Source organism: Apodemus sylvaticus, chromosome 13, assembly GCF_947179515.1.
Source record: "Apodemus sylvaticus chromosome 13, mApoSyl1.1, whole genome shotgun sequence".
Classification (NCBI taxonomy): domain Eukaryota; kingdom Metazoa; phylum Chordata; class Mammalia; order Rodentia; family Muridae; genus Apodemus; species Apodemus sylvaticus.
The window spans coordinates 39,554,839-39,576,418 of NC_067484.1; the positions used below are offsets into that span (position 1 = coordinate 39,554,839).

The following is a 21,580-nucleotide window of genomic DNA, read 5'->3' on the forward strand; positions in this document are numbered from 1 at the left end:
GCATAGTCTGTCTTATTCTTCCCACTATTTGCAGTCTTCCTGGGCATAATGATTCTCCTCTCTCCTTTACCTTAAGTATATTTAACAATGGTTAGAGAGAAAATTACATTTAACCCATGTTTTCAAAACCCAGTCTTCATTTTTCCCTAGTAGCTTAAAGCATCATAGCCTATGATTAAAAATAATCATTTTAGTTGGTATAATATTAACAAATATGTTACTTAAATCAAATACGCCAGTAATCAAATATGCCAGTAACACCCCATTTAAAATGAAAGACAAATCATTAATATATAATAATTTTAGATATTCTCCTGACTATACAATATATAGTTTTGCACTTCTCATGTGCATATAGAATTCCTAGTACAATCATATTATTTTTAGTTGTTGAATCAATACAGTTCCCCTCTTTCCTTCATTCCTGTCACTTAAAAAAACTTGGTCATCTGGTATACCTCACCTCCTAGATATGCTTATGTTATCTTTTATGACACTCTCTAGTAGTCCTGCAAACTAGAAGTTAAATAAATGTATATGAATACATTCAGGTTCAATGTTTTTGATATTTACTTAAACACACAAAAAAACAAAGCTATCTTTCCTACTGTAGCCACATGGACAGACCCACACTGATTGGTTAAACCAGTTTTCAGAAATTTGTAGTTACTATCCTGTAAAATGTTCCCCAGTTCTCTTTTCCATAGTACTGGACTTCAAGAGGGTCATATTTCGGTATTAATACTGAAGTTGACACAGACCCCACTTTGTTATGGGACACTTTAGCTCCCACACCACTATATACTGTCTTGCTGTTACAATAGAAATCATAACAAAAAAGATCTCACAGTTTTAACAGATTCATTTGCAGATCAACATGTTAGCAAAGTTTGCCAAGTAGTGTTGCTTCTTTTCTTGTTTCCTTTCTAACATTCCTACGTTTATTTACTATTTATCCTGTGAAGGTTGAGTAATTGTTTATCTTTTCTCCCAACATTTTGAAAGTAATGACCTGTTGGGATGTGGCTTCCAAATTGACAGACTAACCATCTTGAGTATCCTTTGGAGCTCTTGGATATTTTTATACTTTACACAATCTAGGTTTCTTTCCCTGTAAATCTGAGTATATTCATTGGGCAGTAATCATGCCAAAGCTTAATGCCTTGATATTTCCTCCATCAAAACAAGTAGTCCATCACTTTAGAATTCAGTTTGACTCAGGTCTTGGGAACACAGGCAGTTACTTGCCAAATAAAACCTGAATGAGTTCTACTCCAGTTTCCAATAAAGCCCCGCCCCTATGGCATGACGTAGGCCTCCACTCGTGTGTGCACATGTGTACCACAGTGTTAAGTGTGGGGTCCGAGAAAACTTTTGAGAGGGGGTTCTTGCCTTCCCACCTGTGAAGGCAGAGCCTCTCTTCTTGTTCTGCTGCTGTGCTATAGGTGGCCTGGTGTATGAGTTTCTGGGTGATTCTCATGTCTCTCCCTCTCAACTTTCCATAACAATGCTGTGGTTACAGATGTGCACCACCACACCCGGCCTTTATGTGAGTTTTGTCACCCATTTATTTCGATTTGCTTTTTAGTTCTTTTACATTTTAATTATTTCTAATTACGTAGATGGCCTCAAAACCCTAGGAGTAGGTGCAGTTTCCACAAGATGTGCTCCTGTATTCTGGTACTTTTGTTAGATTTGACTTATTTGACTATTACAGAACCATGCATAGTGCAAACACACAGATAAAAGGCAGCGTGCAGTGCGGAATGCCGTATCTTACATTTGAAGCAATTATGGTAAAGTAGTACATAATATAAATTTACCATTTCAATCAGTTTGAGAGTACAGTTCAGTGGCATTGCTTGTACCCAAACTTTTTCAAAATCTGGAACTCTGCAACCGTGAAGCAATAGCTCATCCTCCCTCTCCTCCCTAGTTCCTGCCAACCTGCATTCTAAGTTGTGACTCAATAAATGGCTGATTTTGACAGCGCCTTGCTGCTGATTTCCCTTGAACCCTCTTTGTTACACACTACTCCACAGGAACACGGCACTCCTAATTAATTTTTCTTATATATGCATGGTATTCCACAGAACGAATGAAGCTTGTGTGCAGCCAGTTCTTTATTGACAAAATGTTTCTAGTCCTTTGCTACTGCAAAGGTTCTGAAATGAATAGCTTAATGGATCAGTCGGTTTGCGTTTTTCCAAGTATTTTTTAATGCAGGCTTGTAGAAGCAGTATTATGGAATGTGAGGATAAAGGCATGCGATTTTTAGAACATGTGGCCTTAATGTAATAAGCAGAAATGAAATATGAAGTCATTTAAATATTAAACGAGATATCACCGGTAAGATTAAAATGCTGCTTTAGCTCATGATGTCACTTATTTAGCTCTTTAATTATTTATTCAGCTCAAAATCCGGGGGAGGGGGGAGGATGCGTCTACTGCTGTCACTGTCCCTCCCCAAACTGAGGTGGCTCCTACTTTCTCTTTGGCTTGAGGATGCTGCTAGAAGGGTTACTCAACTACCTGAGAGTCTTTGTCTGCCAACTACAACTACACTGGGGAAATAAAGGAGGGAAGTGTGCCAATTCTCCAAGAATTTTTGGCTGTCAAATAGCACATCTGGACAATTCAGGCTAGGGGGAAAAAACATGCACACTCATTTCTTTTAAAGTAAAGCTCTCTAGGCTGGAATGAGCCGGACACTGTTCTCAAGAACCATTTCCTAAATCGTGCCTGCGCATTCCTAGTTTTCAGAGGTGTGTGGTCCCCTGGCCCATTAATTCCACTGACTAAGAGATGGCAAAGGATTCACAGAGACCTCCTGAAAGCTGGGCCACAAAAGACCCCAGAATCTGGCCAAGAGACTCCCTAAATTTACAAACCATTCATTGCACCATTTGCCAGGTTTAATCATTAATCAGAAGGGACCCAAGACAAAAAAACTAAAGCCACGCCCCAGTCCAATTTACCAGCTCTGTTGACAAGTGACTCCCCTCCCCCAGCCCAACAACAAACCATCCTGTTTAAGGACACAGGCAGAGTTCTGCCAGGGGTCACACCTGAGCACATCTCTAAGAACTCCTTGAGACTGTGGCGCCAGCGCGTGGCCAAGGCTCCTTCCCCATGATACGAATTCCTTCTGTACACTGCAGATGCAGTTCAATCTGGAAACATCCAGCCCCTGTTTGTTCCTGCCGATGGTGTTCCTGGTGGGGGTAACAGGGCGATCCGACTTCTAGGAGAGAAGTTGCCATCCAGTCGGAGGGTCTGTCTCTGGCAATCTATAAATCTCCCCCCCCCCCCCCTCTTGCATCAGAGTTTTGGTGCCTTCTGGAGAACTGGGTCCCTTTAACCATGCTGCCTCTGTCCCACTGGGAAGGTCAGGAGTACTCTCGGGGACCCTTGTCTCCAGCCCTCAAGACCCGGAGCTCTCAGGAGAAGTAGGGGGCCTCTGCGGGGTCTTTTCTCAGTTTGGCCGCTGACTGCCCCCTCCCCCGCCGTCTGCTCGCTTTGTAAGGCAGTCAAAACAGAGCTAGCGGCCAAGGAGCGGGACGGGAAGCCGGGCCGCCTCGCCCCTCCAGCGGGCCCTGGCCCCCTCCTCTCCACCAGGCCTGCCCTCCCCTTTTCCACTTCTCTCCTCACCCTCACCTCCCCCATCCCCCTCTCATTTCCTCTGGCACCTGGGCTCGCAAATCCCTCATCCCGAAGCCCGGTTTTCAACCTAGACTGGGCACTCAAACTCGCTTGCCCTCCCCAACCCCCTTACTACTCCCCAATCTCAATCTCCTCCGCTCCCCCTTCGCCCTGCCCCCTTTCCTGCTTCTTCCCCTCCCCCACTACTCCCCCCCCATCGCCCCCTAACATTGTCCCCGCCCACTCCGCGCCGCCAGCCCCTCCGTCCAGGCTGCGCTCCACGTGTGGACCGCTGCGCCCCGGGCCCCCTCTGACAGCCGCCGCCCCGCCGTCCCGCCCCGCGCCCCGCCGGGCCTCTAAAACCCGGCGCCGCGCCCTCCTCCGCGGCATCTTCCCCGGCGTCCAGCCTCCTGCCCTCCCTCCCGCCAGCCGCTCGCCCCGGCCCCCCGCGCACCTCCGCCGGGCTGTGCAGCCACTGCCCGCGCCTAGCTGCCCCAAACGAGCCCCGAGGAGACCCTCCTCTTCTTTTGGGGTGGACTTTTGTTCGCTAGCCTGCTTCCTTTGGTGACTTCTGCAGCTTTCCAGGATCTGTGCCCGGAGCGCACGGGAATCTGCTCAGCCTCTGCACACCCCCACCCCCTCCTTTTTTTTTTTTCCCTTGTGAGGTCCGCTTTCTTTGTAACTTTATGCCTCGGCTGCTCGGGTTACTTTTGTAATTTCCCGCCCCCACCCTCTGGCGGTCCTGGAGTCGCTCGGGGCAGTGGCCCGGGGGATGCAACGTGGACCGCGCGGGACTGCCGTCTGCTTCGCCGCCGCGCCTCGCTGCCCCCTGCGCTAGATCCCGCGCCCCGCGCGCTGTCGGTCAGGAGCTGACGCCGCGTCCGGCTATACCAGGACACCGCAAGCCCAGGGAGTCCCTCAAGCAGACGAAGGGTGGTCAGACCCTGACTTTCTATTTTTTTGTGAGCGGTGCAGATTTGTTCTCCCACAGTGCTCTCTCCGCGGGCCTCATTCTGTGCGCTCTTGGCGCCGGCGATGGGGAGACGACGGCGGTTGTGTCTCCAGCCCTACTTCGTGTGGCTGGGTTGCGTGGCGCTCTGGGCACAGGGCACAGATGGCCAGCCCCAGCCTCCACCACCAAAGACGCTCCGGCCCCAGCCGCCCCCGCAACAGGTCCGGCCCGCAGTAGCGGGCTCCGAAGGTGGCTTCGCGGGGCCTGAGTACCGGGACGAGGGCGCGGTGGCGAGCCGGGTCCGCAGGCGAGGACAGCAGGAAATACTCCGAGGGTAGGTGGGCGGCGGGGTGGCTGGCTAGGGAGGGGACCTAGGCTTCCCTGCCCTTTACTCCACGCCCTCTCTGACTGTTCTGCTGATGGGTAGAGCCGCTGTCCTCTCCTTGAGGACACTTAGAGGCCCCAGGAGCGCTCCTCCTTTTTCTCCTTTTTCTCCCCAAAGCCTCTGCTGCCTCGTTATGGGGAAATCGGCCTTTGGTTGAGGATGGCAGAGCATATGCAACGTCTTTGGCTCTGGGAAAGTTTCTCGGTGTCAGACCAAAAGTGGACATGGCTCTGCCCTGCTCCGGGGGCCCCCCGGAGCCTGCCTGCTCCCCACCGTCGGGGGCGCAGCTCTAGAGCCTTTTGTTTGAGGATGTATGCTGCTGGTTCTCTAATAGCCAGCTCCAGCACTCCACCTCCTGAGTAGCCTTTCTTGACACTTAAGAGCCAGGGACAAAGTTGATCAAGGAGGAATGGGAACAAGGGCAAGGATTTTTGAACAGAGTGTTCCTATTGTTCTCAGCATCCGGATGCTAAAATAGTAGTAAATTATGTGTTTCTCCTTTCTTTTCCCGGTTTAAAAAGGCAAGCAAAAAGAAAGCAGATGAAAGGGCATGTTTAGATATTCCATACCCTCCTCCATTCCAGCTTCTAACCCATCTGCTTCCCAAACCCCAAAAATGTGAAGCAGAACTTTGATTTGTTGGTCGTCCCGAAATCTACTCACTCTGGCTTTGCTTACGAAGGCAGTTTTGTGTTGCTGCACCCATCTTTACATGTGCATTACCGTGTTTGTCCCCTGCAGGCCCAACGTGTGCGGTTCTAGATTCCACTCCTATTGCTGCCCGGGATGGAAGACGCTCCCAGGAGGAAATCAATGCATTGTCCGTGAGTGTTGGGCAGGGCACACAGTCTAGGGCAGCGAACTCAGCTCCATTTCAGGGCTGACCTTACATCAGTGTTTGAACACTAAGCTGCCTGTACAAAGGCATTGGTCACACAACCTTGGTAATGAGAGCTCAGTGGTGGGAAGGAAGCTGCATCAGCTGGGACTTCATTAACAGAAACCTGGGAGGCAGATATCGATAACGGTTTTATGATGTGTCGGCGGGTGCTTTCTTTTACCATGTATGTGTAAAAAATAAACAAAAAAAAATGGGGGCTTTGTGTTCAAACAATTCCCTGGATAACTGAGCATCACCTCTTCATTAAAATTCCAGGGAAGACCACACTGTTCCTATGGCCATGCTTGGACTCTCAGGTTGGCCATCAGAAGACCAGTTTTGAGTCTTGGTACCGTATTCTCATTTCCTGGCTGTTCTCAGCAGCCACATGGCAACGATTTTAAAGCAGTCTTCTCCCAGATTTTTGAATTGACATAAAGTTAAAAGAATTTTTTTTTGTTTTTTTGCTTTTTTGTTGTTGTTTTCAAGAGAAAATAATCTAAGTTGTTTGCCATTTTTGTGTGTGTGAGGGGACAGTTAAACTTAGAATTCCCACAGACCAAATCTCATAGTGGACAGCATGTCTTCTCAGATATGACACTTATACCATGATAATGTCTGTGTGTCAGAATTTACAGGTTGGAATTATTAGCAGTCATAGTATTTTTTTTTAAAGATTCCAAAGTGTGTATATGCAGGTCTCCAAGTTCTAAGTGGAGCGCTCGTTAATTTCTTGTGTTATGATCAAGGACCTAGAGGAGTCTTATTTCAGTCTTCTGAGGTGAAGTACGGCAGGCCTTTCCCTGTGTGTTTATGTAGCCCAGACACATTTGTCCATGCTGGAGGACAGCCAGGTCACAGACAGCACATACATTTACAGTCCATCTGGACTTTAGACTGACCTTGGTTCTCTAGCGGAAAGATAATTATGTCACTGTGAACAGCAAAAGGGCAAGCTACCCCAGCCAAGGGTACTGTGGGTATGGTGGTATCTCCAGCTCTGTATTTATTGGTTTTGTGGGTTTGAGACAGACCCTAAATGCTATTTCTGTTCTTTAAAAGGACAGAAGTCTAAAGTTTGATTGTGAAGATCAGTTTTCTCTTTACCTTCTGTTCAAAAATCCTACACCCTCTAGTAATCAAGCAAATATAGGAAGCAGCCACTGTATCCTTTCAGATGATCGATTCATAAATATTTTAAATACACCTTCCATGAATGTATAGGGCTTTGGCTTTATTTAAAAAAAAAAGAAAAGAAAAAAAAGAAAAGACTGATGGTCACTTGTCTTCTGCCCAACATCCCCAACATGGAAAGTCCTATGTGAAGTACTTTTAGAAGGTGCTTTACTCCTTCAGGTCCCCGGGGCATTGCTGTGGCTGTCTCACACTAGCCAGGTCTCCCAGACTCTGGAAACAGCTCCCATCACTCACCACACACCTGCCTGCCACACTAGCTGGGAATGACTTAGGCCCTGTGGAAAGTCTGACTCACTCAACGTAATGCATGTGACTGCCATTATTGAGTTGGAGAGCAGCCGAGGAGAAGGGATAGGTTTATGGTACGCACTGAAAAATCTGAAGAGTCAGGTTTTATTGGACCAGTAAGGAATGGGAATTCCAGAGAGCAGAGTCTTCCAGCATAGTTGCAGGAGGAGTGTACCTATGGCCCGTTGAGTGTCCACTTTAGCTGCTCTGGGTCTTTGACTATCATTGTACCGTTACCTTCTTTAGATAGTCAACTCTGAGTACCTCACAGACAATAGTGTCACCTCCATTTCTTGTACTAGAAATATTTGGGTGCTAATGGGTTACATTAGGGAAACCTTGACATTAGGTTATATTTCCAAGAAAATATGTATGATATTTATGTCAAGTGTAGCTAAGTAATATTTATTATTGACACCTTTGGAAAATAACTAACACACTTGAGAGGATCAAAGTTGGGCACAAAATCAGCAAAGAGGATGTGCTTGCTGTGTGACACCCACCCTCCTGCATGAGCCTCCCCTAACTTGAGCTACATCAAATTCAGTATTTCTGATATCTTCACATCTTAAAAAGGTCACATGTGAGGAATTAAGGAAGTTACAACCATTGCAGATTTAAAACTAGGAAATTTTAATCACTGACTTTTTCTGATAGCAAGTATTTTTTTTGTTGAATTTACTTATATTTCATTATGAAGCAAAGTCAAACTCTGAGGTAATTTATAAATAATGATAATAATATGAGAACCAATGGTTAATTTTTTCATCCATTGATATCTCTGCGTACTTTCTATGCAGGACAAGGTTCAAAGTTTAATGTTTGGCTCTTAGCAGGCTTCACACAGGAAGACACGAAAGAAATATGTCTATTATTTTAAAAGTGTGATGCCTCATGATCCTGTTCTACTTTTCCTTATGACTATTTAATTAGTAGTATTTAATGACAGGGTCTCTAGCTAGTCCCCTGGGATGGAACTAACTGTGTCGCCCAAGTTGTCCTTGAACTCCCAAGTTCTCTTTCTGGCATTCAAGTGCTGAGATTACAGGCTTGGGCCACCATGCCCAGCTGTTATTCTTAATTGTGGCTTGAGATGTCATTGAAGTACTTCCAAGTCTCCATCTTTGTTTCCAAACTGACTTTCTAGCTTTCCTTTAAAAAAAAAATCTCTTAGAACATGAAATAATGGAAGAAGAGTTGCTTGCACATTTACTTATGGACAAACTATGCTATAGTGTTCTCATCATTGGTAAAAACAATGGGCTTGGATTGGCTCAGCATCATAGCATTTGAGATCTGAAAAGACAGCTACAGTGTACTCATGTAAATAAAATAAATAAACAAATCTAAAAAAAAAAAACGCCACCCTTTCAATATAACCCCTTTAATTTATGTTCTAAACAGGAAACTGAGCCGGTAGAAGTTTTGACTCCTGTGCTTGCCATAGGTCATTGGCAGCGTGAGAACTCAACCTCTGAGCACTTATGTGTCACATTTTAAATACCAACCCATTCATCTTCTCCTAACATCTCCACACTCCTAGAATGTACATCCTGTCAGCCACTCTTTCCAATAGTGCTAGGCTTGATAATTTCAGTTAAAATGGCGCACCTATAATGAGACCTGTCTTAGTTAGTGTTTTAGTGCTATGAACAGACACCATGACTAATGCAAGGTTTATAAAAGACCACATTGAACTGGGGCTGGCTTACCGGTTCAGAGGTTCAGTCCATTGTCATCAAGGCAGAAGCATGCCAGCATCCAGGCAGGCAGGGTGCAGGAGGAGCTGAGGGGTCTACATCTTTACCCAAAGGAAGCCAGGAACAAACTGAGCATGCTCAGATATCTAGGAGGAAGATCGCCAAGCCCATGCCCACAGTGACACACTTCCTCCAACACCTAATAGTGCCACTCCCTGGGATGAGCATGTACAAACCATCACAAGACCTCAGACTGAAATGAATGCAGGGAAGAAGGAGTCCATTAGTCTTGCTTCCCCCTGTCCTTCTTGCAGTATGCACTGAAGCCTTGACAGACAACCAATTGTCCAAGCTCCACTCCCTTTAACCTTGCTTTGGTTTGAGACCTAAATGAGGCCACTTCATCTAAGCCTAGATTCTCCTGCCTGCTAAGAAGGGACTTTGAAATAAAATTATTTTAATGAGCATATATCATTGAAAAAATTAGTGATCAGAAACAAATACATTTTAAGTATTATATGGTAGAAGCCATTTTCTTGCCCCCCCTTTAAGTCTTAAGAACATAATATTTTTGCAGTGTTTTCATTCATGAGAACTTGTTGAAACACTGTCGTATTATACAGATGCTAAAGGGGATCTTAGGAAAGGAAAGCAGTTACTAAATTGGTTTACTCCTGGAAAGAGTGTTCCTCACATTATCAGAGGTCCCAGGTCTCTTTGAAGGTGTTGAAACCTCTCTCTAGATTCACGTGCATGTTGCTGTAAATACTTTCATGTAGTTTCAGGGCATCCCCAGACTGTTCTCCTGTTTCCTGCATCCAGAGACAGAACAAATCAGCACACAACCTTTGTGCTCAAAGAGGGAATTTAACTGAGGATAGAGAGATAAATCTTTCAGCTCCTTAATGGCCTGGCTAATTTTGGGAGACAGTTCCCATTCCAGAGCACTTGACTGTAGGTTTTGAGTATCTGTGGTATGTGCTATGTCAGTGAACCTAATATTCTTGGCTCAGATGACCCTCTTATTCGCTAGGGGTCACAGCTGTAGGAAGCTTCCACCCCACCCCTGTCATAAGGGCTTTTTTGGAACAGCAGAAATGGACTAGGTTGCATTGATGATGTAGCGGAAGACCAGAGGAAGGAAAGAAATTATGAACGGGGATAAAGATGACGACAGGGTAGGGCAGAAGGCAGCCGGGACGAACTGTGCAGGGAACCTGATGTTTGGTCAACTCATGAGGGCCTGGGGTCTTTTGTTTTTTACCAGTTTTACATTCTTACATAGTGAGCTATATTTTCTAAGCTGTTCAGTCTCTCTGGGCAGCTCCTTAAGGATCTAGACTTCCTCCTTCAGTAAATTCGGTGAATTCAACAGTTTTCAGTTTAAAATGAAAAAAAAAAAAAGCAACTTTCCTTGATAACCAAGTTAAAGAAATTGGACTCTAATTAGTATGATAGAATTTAAAAGAGTTACATATGTACATTATCACAAGGAAATTGTAAAACTTAGTGCCATGTCTTTAGTGGGTGAATTTGTTTCCTGCTGCTGCAAAGTCAGACGTTTTGCAACATTAATTCCATATCCTTGTATCCCCGTTCCACAGCGTTAAAATATGGTTTCCAGGCTGCGAAGCGTTGTAGCAAGTGCTGACACTCATTGCCTCTTGTGTTGTGCTCTCCACAGCTATTTGCAGGAACAGTTGTGGAGATGGATTCTGTTCCCGCCCCAACATGTGTACTTGTTCCAGTGGACAAATATCTCCAACCTGTGGAGCAAAATCAAGTACGTTCCCTCTCCAGGGCTACATTTGCTGCGTTTTCCGTAAACCCGTGAGCCACTGACAAGTGTCCTCCTCAAAGAAGATACAGATTGGTGATTGCTCTCACTAACCAGGCCTTTGTTAAGTTTTGAACTAAGACCATCTTGGTGCCTTAGTTGTTACCTAATCATCAAGAGAAAATGTGTGTAGATAGTGGAACAGTTAAGGTTCTATGAAGTCATTCATCGCAATAGCTCTAACTTCCTGAGCTTTTGGTGTGCACAAGGTTCTATGTGTGCTGTTTGCATTATTTCATGCCTCTCATCAACATTATTTGATACTGATTTGAATCCACTTTGCAGATGAGGGAAGTGAGGCACATAATATCACTATTATAGCACTAGACATCAAATAACTACTTTGATGTCTAGTGCTATAATAAACATCATGACCAGAAAGGACTTGGGGGAGGAAAGGGTTTATTTTATCTTACAACACCCAGGCAGCTTTCTATCCCCAAGGGAAGTCAGAATAGGAACTGGAGGCAGGAACCTGTAGCTAGGAACTGAAGCACAGGCCATGGAGGAATGCTGCCTACTGGCTTGTTTGCATGGCTTTCCCATCTACTTTCTTTACCACCCAGAACCCACCTTCTGCTTAGGTAGTACAGCCCATAGTGAGTTGGGCTCTTCCACATCAACAATCAAGAAAATGCCCTGTACAGTTTCCTATGGGCAGTCAAATGGACACAATATCTCCGGATAACTAGTTTGTATTGAAGTGACAAAAAACTAACCGGCTCACCTAACAAGTAACGCAGACTTGAATCTACTGACTATAGCAGACACAGTAGGTAGCCCCAAACACTAACCTGTATTTATTGACTTTAGTGTACAGCCTCATTTTAGCCTTAGCTGTGGGAAGAGAAGAAGATTTAGAACAACAGATATTTACTGAAATACTGACCAAATACTGCTACACATACTAATTTTTAACAATTCCATGAAGATAACATTAGACTAAGAGTATATTTTTTAATGACTCTTTCTCTTGAGACTTCCAAGTCCAAGACTGACCTTGTGTGTAAGTATTTAAGATCACACTAGAAAAGACAGAAATGACACTAGGTGAGGCAGAAGTGATAATTGCTTATTTACCTGCTCAATGTCTAAACGAGGGCTTTAAATCTGCCTTTTAAGATGAGCATCTTAATAGTTCCCTCCACAAGTTTCTGTTCAACAAGGGTGATGTCGAGCCTGTCTGCTCCAGGAGTAAGAGTCAAACAATGCACGCCGGTGTGTGCCTCCTGATGGACTTTTGGCAAGAGCCTCTGGGTCCACCGTTCTCAATAGTCTCTGTTTTATCAGTGATTTGAAGCTTATCATTCAAATGCACAAAGATTTTGAGTGCCCGCCCTCGGGAGTACACTTCTTCCTGCCAGGTTGTCTTCCAGAGAGACCTTCCCTCCGTGCCATCTTTGTCTAATTCCTGATTTGTTCACACCCACCCTTGGCAATACAACAAAATATAAACCAAAGCACTACTGCTTTTTTTTTCAACATAATATTTTGGTTGATTATTTGGGGGATTTCGCACAGAGCACCCTGATCATAATCACCTTGTAGTCCTCCTCCCACCCTTGTGACCTCCTTTCAAGAAAGAAGAAAAGAAATGCAAAATGCAATATTGCTTCTTAATACCCAGACCTGACAAGAAACTGTATACATGGTGCTGGGTTTAGTCTGGAATACACACACACACACACACACACACACACACACACACACGCATGCACGCACGCACACATTCATTTAGACTTTAGAGAACACCTAATTCCTTTTCATCAGGAACTTTCCTAACTCTTCCAACCTTCATCCTTCTTGAACTCACTAAAGCTTTTTAGCAGTATTTATCACTGCCTGAAACACTTTGTGTGTGTGTGTGTGTGTGTGTGTCATGCATGCACGTGTGACTACATACTCATTTCGATAGCCAGAAGTTAACCTAGGATGTCATTCCTCAGGTACAGCTTACCCCCAATGTGAAACTTTTAATTCATGGCTGTCCACAGTCTCCATGTCTGCAGGTACTCCTGCCTCAGCAGGTGGCCACGTCATCCACCCAGTGCTTACACAACCACAGTTTTCCTTTTTCCATGTAACTCTTTAAGGATTTGGGTTCTGCTATGCAATTTATTTCAACTCCACCATTTTACTTTCTGTATGGTTCAAAACATCCTCATCTTGCATGAGACTCCCTTGCACCTGGCATCTTTAAATTTCTTTTCTACAGAACAGTTCCTCTTTCAAAATCAAATATCTTCACTTTCATTGAAATCTTTTCCTTTCATCTGCAATTGGAGCATACTAAACCTTTGGTGGGCAAGGAGCCCACCCTACCTGGCTGGCCTTGCTGGCCTCTCCGAGACACATTCTACACCAGTTCTTTGAGGAGACCACAAAAGCATCCTAAGATCTTTAGAGTTTGTGTTCTTATCTCTGTGAAGTGGCTTCTTGCCTGGCTGATTGTCATCTTTCAAAGATCAACCCACAAGTCATATCAAAGTGGGGTTTTTCTGGTTGCAGTATTTAATTTCCTAACTGAATTTAGACAGTTCTCCTTCTTACTGTCTTTCTCCTGACAATTAGTCACAATTTACCCTAACCTTGTATTCTAACCTTGGATTTTGTCTGTCTCCTGACTGACAGAAAGGTTCCATGAGGACTAACCTTAAACCCATTACAGTAGCAGGCCTGCTTTAGTAGCAGGTACTGCTTTCTAAGTGGACATTAGTGTCTCCTGCATGCCCTAAACTATGCTACTAAGATCTTCTAGTGATTTCCTTTGACACTGGGCCTGTAGTTTATTTTAAATATACACAAAAATCACATGTCATAACAGGTATATGCACACATGTAGACTTAATGATAAACAATAACTTGGTTGGATTATAACATTTCCATCAGTAAAACATATTTGCCATCAGATTAGACAAGTAGTTTGTAGATGTATGTGCTCATAGATGTAATTTGTGACTGGTGCCTGTATTTCTCTTACTGCCTTTCACAGTTCAACAATGTAGTGTGAGGTGTATGAACGGCGGGACCTGTGCAGACGACCACTGTCAGTGCCAGAAGGGATACATTGGGACTTACTGTGGACAACGTAAGAAACCCCAAGAACAACTCTATTGTAAAACTATGAATGAGTGACCATTTCATATTGGTCAAAAATAAGTTCTTGCAAGTCTCATGGTTGGGCATTGGAAGAGGTCATTTTACAGGTCACACTTCAGCTTGGTAGAATTCTTCTAACTCGTTCATTATGCTTTATAATATTAATGCTGGACACCAGCGATGTGCTATCAAGCTTGGTACTTATCATGGGTATTTATGCCACAAAACGTAGATATGTTCCTGAAAAAGACAATACTAAAAGATACTGGAACTCTCTACAGTTCTCCCGCCAACCTCATTTGAATAATCATTCAAAACCCCACAAGAGTTAATGTCACAGACTGCCATTTGTTCAAAGACATTTAATAGCAGAATACAGGACTGTGGAATTATTTGAAAACATTAGCGATTGCAATGAACAAAGAGGCTTTCAGCAAAGCTCATAGCTACTCATCCATACTGGAGATGGAGACCACGGTCTTGTATTTGCCAGGCAAGCAGGTGAGCACTGTGCTCCATTCCTACGCCAATAAATAAAACTGTCTTCACTGGAGAGGGTCACAAACTGATCAAGAAATAGTCCTCTTTGGATGAGGGTGCAAACTGTAGCTCCAGGGCTGTCACTCATCCCTGGGGAATACAGTTGGCTAATGTTTGCCAAATTGGGACACTTTTCTGAGAGCTTGTACTGTTTTTGTTTGTTGGGTTAGTTTCGTTTGCAGTGCTTAACCTGAATCTAAGTCTTCATGAGTGATAGCCAGGCTTTCTGTAGCTGAGACAGAGCCTAGATCCTCTTTCTACTTTATCATTTGAGACAGGATCTTGCTAAACTATCCAGGCTATCAGTGACCTCACCAGCTGGACCCAAGCTTGCCTAGAACATGTGATCCTCCATCCTCAGCCTCCTTAGTAGCTAGGATGCATAGTCCTGCACTACCTATCTCAGCTAAGAGTAGCATAATTTAAGTACATATGAAGAACACTAAAGAAGGTTGAATAACATGTAGGAACATCATCCATGTTATTTCATTCATATTCCATGTGAGCCTAGCCTTTCCATGGCTTCCCTATGAATTCCCAACCTATTTCTAGCATAGGGGAACTGATGTTAAGTGTGCGTGAGCATCTACTTTTAATTGCACTATTGATTTTTTGTTGCAGTTTAAAATGTTTCTTGATTGTGATAAACACCCATAACATGGCATTCATCACCTGCAACACTTTGAGTTACAGCTCGGGGCACTGGTCCACTGTCACTGCAGGGCAGGCATCCCCGTCTCCAGGATGTCTGTGCTGTCAAACTAGAGATCTATGCCTATGAGGTCACTGTCCCCATTTCCTGCTCTCCCAAGTCCTGGCACGCGCCATCCTTCCAGCCTTACACTTTTGATTGCTTTAGCTACTTTATGAAGTGTAATAAGAAGGACGTACAAGCACAATATTTGTCCTTTTATCATTGCCTTGACTTACTTAGCCTGATAAATAACTATTTTATTCAAGTTATACCATGTATCAGAATTCCTTCTGCATAAAGGCTGCATTACTATGGAGAATTCATTCATTCTGTCTGTCTGTCTATAAAACTGTTTGAGTCCTGATTTCCATTATTGGCATATATACCCAGAAATGGAATCTGGTTTTAGAGAGTTTGAGAAAGAGCTATACTGTTTTCTATTACAGCTGCAGGAGTTATTCCGGACATGATGTGAAAGGGCCCAGGCTCCCTTGTTAACACTTGTTGCTTTGTTTTTCTTCTTTTTTTTTTTTTTAATGAAAACCTCTCTAATAGGTAAGAAGCAGTGTTGCATTGTGGTTGTTCTAGTTATTTTTAATATTGTCTTCTGGGTGTAATTGTCTCTTTCTGAACAATGCTACAAAGATATAAGACAATCTCAAGAAAATAAAAGCTTATATTCTGGTAAAGGCAGGAATAGAACAACTCAAAGATTAGATAATGCATATTTTAGTTTTTGGTTTTTTGTTACAAAGACTGGACACTGCCACTATGTGAAGGTGGCCACGTGGTTTCTAAAAGAGAATTGGGGGGGGACATAGGTAGATGAGAAAGCCAGATCCTTGTGATGATGGCTTCTTGTTCCCAGAATACATTGCAAGCAGAACCTGCTTGGCGCCATTATCTAAACTAGACCAATAAGGGAAAAGGAAGGAACCAGGGACCCTTCGTTATTCACCTTAAACATCCAGCCCAGAATCTATTTAGCAGAACCCCAGTCTTAGGTCTACTCCCAAAGACTCAAAAGCAGCTCAGTGTTCTGTCTTTCCTGGATGTTCAATTTTTTGTCCACGCCAGGGAATGAGTGGTTCCCATTGATGATCAGTGACACTACATCGCAGTGCATGTGAACTCTCACTCAGGGTTGCACACCTGACTGAAGATCAGAGACTCAGAAGTGGCTGCTCTCTGAGGGTGTATCAAGGTGGGAGCTCCCACTCAGTCATCTTGAAGGCTAGCATTAGGGTAAGGAGAGTAGGGGATTGGCTGCCATCCTATCAGGGTGTTTTGATCTCTTATGGCTAGGCAGATATTTCTCCCTGGAGATAGATAGTAGAGGCTTCTGTTGCAGCCTCTAAGCCAAGAGACAGGACATGCCAAACCCCAAGGAACCAATTGTCCCAGAGAGGAAGGCTGGGGAGGATTTTTTCACTCTATATGCTTGGGAGAAACCCATGGAGAAGGTCACTGTGCTCAATGGCTTTTGACTCCATTCCCAGCTCTTAGGTCCCCAAGTGCTGTGAGTAACCCAAGGGTTGGCATCTGGTCGTAGCGGGGGTGGGAAGACTTGGTTGGTTCTATTTTTGAGTCATTGCAGTGACATAATTTTGAAGTTTCTGATGTCAAGTAAAAAGGTATCACCCAGCTTGCTATAAGTTGAGGTGGATCATGCCTGAAATTCAAATAGAGGCTCTGAGTGAGTTATTCCTGCCCACGTGTAGTCAATCTTATCCGAGGGATGACAGCTCTTTCAATTGCCCCCTGCATGCACACACCCTTTCTTCTGCCAGGATCCTCCACACCCCTGATGTATATACAAAGCTTTTTTTCTGGCCTTGTAGAAAACCCTGGCTTCTGGAGGTCCCCAAGCTGATGGGGGAGTCAGGAAAGAGAACAAAGGTACTGGCTATGGGGATGAGGGTGCAGTCCAGAGGTAGGCTTGTCTAAACAGACTGGGCCCTCTGTCCCATCCTTAGCAGCACAGCAGTCAGTTATGGAGGAAAGACGTTTGAAGTTAGGAGTTTTCCCCCAGCTCTGTGCTTCTATCACTAACATGTCTAGACCTGATAAGCTTATGTAAATTGACAGAAGCCCAGGTTCAGGTGCTAGATGAATTACTGTCCGTGGCAGCTCAAGGCAAAGAAGGAAAAGACTCCTTGGCTGGAGATAAGGACTCTGTAGGTCTTAGTGTCTGACCTTTCTGCCTGGAATCCTCAAGCCCCCCTCTCTCTCTCTAATTGAGAAAGAACATTGTTTCCCTCCTGCTACTCACTTCCATTCCTGCTCAGTTGCCTCCTGTCTTTCTGGTCTCTTTCTACTTGCTGTGGTAAGTCAAAGGAAAAAAAAAAGCATCCTGGAGTTCTCTAGAGACTAGGTACATGTGGTAAATTACTTACCCTGAGTATTTTTCATGCTTGCTTGTAGATTATAAAATTGAGGGAAAAAGAAAAAAAAGAGGGTTAACATGAATGTTTATTCTGGAGGTGTTTTCAATGGTGGATAGTCCTCAGGCTAGATAAGAATGAGGTTTTATTAAGGTCACAGGGCACCACAGAGTCATATCACATCAGTAATGGCAAATGGGAGCAGGTGCTGCCTTCTTCATGGTCACTCAGGAGGAAGGTGTGATGCCCGTGGTGGTAATGAACTGGGTTCTCAGACAGGCACCTGCTTTCCTCATGATTGCTCAGGACAGGAGCAGGCTCTGGAGAGGGAGACCAAGGGGGACACCTGGAAGGCGTTCCAATGAATTCCCTTTTGTCTTTTGTTACCCAGTACTGACTGTCTTAGCATGTCTAAGCAGATGAAAGACACAGGTGTTTTTCCTAATTCAGCTTTCTGCTCTGAAAGGGAGAACATGGCCTTTTCTTTAGGACCATTGAGCAGAGCAGAGCATCAAGTGATTGTTTACAGCACTTCTTAGGGCTGTCCTTGCCCTGGTTGTTTTCAGCCTGGATTCAGGACCCAGGCATACTTGCGGTGTATAGAAAAATCGGAGGGCGTCTTGTCTGTCTCTAACACACAAAGCAGCAGCTATGGAGTGAAAAGCCCCCCCTTGCAGAAGAATGCTCCGACCCCCAGCTGGCCAGCTCTCAGCTTTACTGATCTCTAGTTGGAGGAAATCTTTAGGCACTGAGTTCCCAGTCAGGATCTATGAGAATAGCTCTTTCCTGAGTCTCATAGGATGGAGTCTTCTGTCTGCTTTTGTCACAGGGACAGTAGAACCTATGGGACAAGCAAAGCCTTAGCTAATAAATCCAGTACTAGCACATAAGGTGATGGTAGACAGGAGGCACAGGAAGAGTTTAAGATATGTTTTTCTAGGTTGTCTTATACGGAAAGGGTGTTGAGAGTGAAGAAGGAAATGACAAATTGCAGATTTAGAACCAGGAAAAGGACTTGAAATATGATGTTTGGTAATGAGAGGGCCAGGAGAACATTTAAACTATGTTAAAGCATTGCCCAAAATGTCAGCAGTGCTCTTTAGGAATGTCACTGTGTGTTCTTCCCTCTGCATAGCATGGCACAAGTAAGGAAGAGGACTGATAGGTAAATGAACAGGTGACAGTCTATGCTGGCTAGTTTCTTGTTAACTTGGTGCAGGCTGGACTCATCATGGAAGAGGGAACCTCAGCCGGGGGATTACCTCCATCCGATGCTGTCGGTAAATCTTTGGGGAATTAGTGATTAGTGATTGATAGGAAGGGTTCAGCTCACTGCAGAAGGAAGCGCCACTCCCCAGGGCAGACGGTCCTATGTTGCCAGTCAGCAGAGCTCCCTGATGGACTCTGCTTTGGTACCTGACTCCAGGTTCCTGTCCCAGCTGTGCTTCAGGATGGACTGTGAGGGTCTATAAGCCATTTTCCCCAAGTTGGTTTTGGTCAGTGTTTTACTTTAACAACAGAAACCTAAGCTGTGTGTAATCCAGTGTAAATTTAGGTAGTAAGAAGGTCTAGAATGGGAAGAATGCGAATTTGCACACAGGTCGCAGTCTCTGTGAGTGTGCGGGAATAGTGCTCTGGACACAAGGAGAAGCAAGTTTAGAGATGCTGTGGCAGAAACAGACTCCATGGGCTGTGGAAAGAGTGGCAGGATCTCTCTGGCTGGAGTGGCACAGAGACAAAGGGCAATGACAGGAGGCAGATGGGGGACAGGAAGGTTTGGCTTAATAGGCCAAGGGAAGAAACTTGAACTGTCCCCCAAGCACGATGGGGAAGCAATGCAGTTTGAATGAGTCAGGTGTCTCAGTTAGGGGTTCTGTGGCTGTAATGAAACACCACAACCAATTTGTGGAAGAAAGGGTTTATTTGACTGAAGTTTCCAACTCACAATTCATCACTGAAGGAAATCATGGCAGAAACTCAAACAGGCATGAGCTTGGAGGCAGTAACTGATGCAGAGACCATGAAAAGGTTCTGCTTACTGACCTCCCTCTCTGCCTGCTCACCCTGCTTTCTTATAGAACCTAGGAGCACTAGCCCAGACACAGCACTACCCACCATGGACTGGGCCCTGCCCTGTTGATCACCAGTTATGAAAATATCCTTCAGGCTTCCCTGAAGCCTGCTCTTATGAAGACATTTTCTCAATTGAGGTCTTCTCCCCTCAGATGACGTTAGCTTGGGTCAAGTTGACATAAGACTAGACAGTACATCAACTGCTGTGATCTGATTAACATTGTTTACAATGTCTCCATGGATGCCATGCTGATACTGCTTGTGAGGGGGACAGGAAGGAAGCAGAGGAGGGGATGGACACAGGCCACCACCATGGCAGCCAAACCACTTGGTGACATGGTGGCAGCACAGGTCACAGTTGTGCTTTGGAGGTCATTTGTGGACCAGGTGTGATGGGTTGAATAGAAAAGGAGAAGCAAAATATTACAGATTGAAGATTGTCAGTGGGGTCTGGCTGCCTGATAATACATTTCTTTATGTGGGATCAGCTGACAGGGAGGCTAGATGGACAGAACCTAATGGAGACCAGTTGTTGTGTTAGGTCTAGAGATCTGCTGGTCTTCCAAGTATAATCACCTGGGAACACAGTTCAAAGGACAGACGTCAAGACAGAGACATCAGTTGGATACATTTGTATTAAAATTTCAGCTACAGTATTTTAATCATTAATATAGATGATAATTAGCATGTTATACATAAAAATATACTTGAAGCTGGAGCCTTAGGTGGCCTCAACATTTTGGTATAGACAAGGGGAAAGGGGCATGAAACATGGATGAAGAAAATAGGTTGAGAATGGACAGGCCTGATACCCTGGAGGAAAAGTCACAGTATCATCTTATGCTGTCCTGTGTCAAGGAAGTTTATTTCTTCTTTTAAGCAACTTAACATGGTTGAGAATGCTATTTTTATCTGATGTGTCTGTAGAAGTCACAGCCACAATTTTAGACTCAGCTGGAGTGGTACAGGAGACTGGCTCAGGAAAATAGGTGCCTGTCATGGGGCCTTGCACCGAGCAGGTACCGGGGACAGGTCTGAATGAATCGTTCTTTAGGTATATGAGCTCCTCCCGTGGGTGAGCATGTCCTGTCCTGCAGGCTGATGCCAAGCGCTGCTCTTGCTGCAGATGCCATGTTCTTGTTGCCGAGGTCGCTGGCAGCTGAGACAGCAGCTTCTGCTCCTGTGGCGTCACCGCTCTGCCCTCCCTGCTCTCCCCTTTGCTCCCGGGCTAGGTACCCGCTTCTTCTTTGGGGGTGGCCAGTATTTCTTACATGGGAGGAATGTGGATGTATTCCAGTGTCTTTCCAGCAATGTTTCGACTGTAAAGTACTATTTCCGGATCCATTTATTACAAAAGTATTAATCTATAGAATCATACTTCCCTCAAAAGAAGAAAATTACCCTTTTTCATGCTCCATTTGTACTTTCTGCTTCTCTTTTGTCGTTTCTTTTCAGTATAACAAGTCTCCTGTGTCTATATTCTATATATTCTACATGTATTCTATAGCAAAATAAAATGGCAGGTTAAGAGTACAGAAAAAGAAGCCACGTGTGGTGTGCATGCCCTTAATCTCAGCACTTGCGAGGAGAGGTAGACAGATTCCTGTGATTTTGAGGCTAGGCAGGACTATAAAGCGAGATCCTATCTCAACAAACAAACAAACAGCATCCCTTTAAAAAATCACCCCAGGAATATAAATAAGCTATACCTTTAGCTTTCCATGCAGATTTACTTAATTCTCACAATACTGTGGGCTGGAACCACCCACTGTTATGAGCAGGCATGCTGAGGATCAGAGAGGTTGAAATGCTGGAACTGAGGACAGGACTCATTGCTCCTTACACCATATGCCTGGCGGCGACGCGGCAGAAAAGGTGCTGAGACGGGCTGCCGCGGGGCAGGGCTGCA

General features: G+C 44.6%; 1 protein-coding gene across 1 annotated transcript in view; it reads left to right on the forward strand.

The window, feature by feature from the left end:
* The first annotated feature begins 4,677 nt into the window (after nucleotides 1-4,677).
* The window catches only part of Fbn2 (fibrillin 2), a 213,492-nt gene continuing 196,589 nt past the window's right edge, over nucleotides 4,678-21,580 (forward strand). Inside the window, exons 1-4 of the mRNA XM_052155291.1 lie at nucleotides 4,678-4,928; nucleotides 5,721-5,803; nucleotides 10,729-10,827; nucleotides 13,874-13,969. Of these exons, the coding sequence (XP_052011251.1) occupies nucleotides 4,678-4,928; nucleotides 5,721-5,803; nucleotides 10,729-10,827; nucleotides 13,874-13,969 (529 nt within the window). The remainder of the gene's footprint in view (nucleotides 4,929-5,720; nucleotides 5,804-10,728; nucleotides 10,828-13,873; nucleotides 13,970-21,580) is intronic.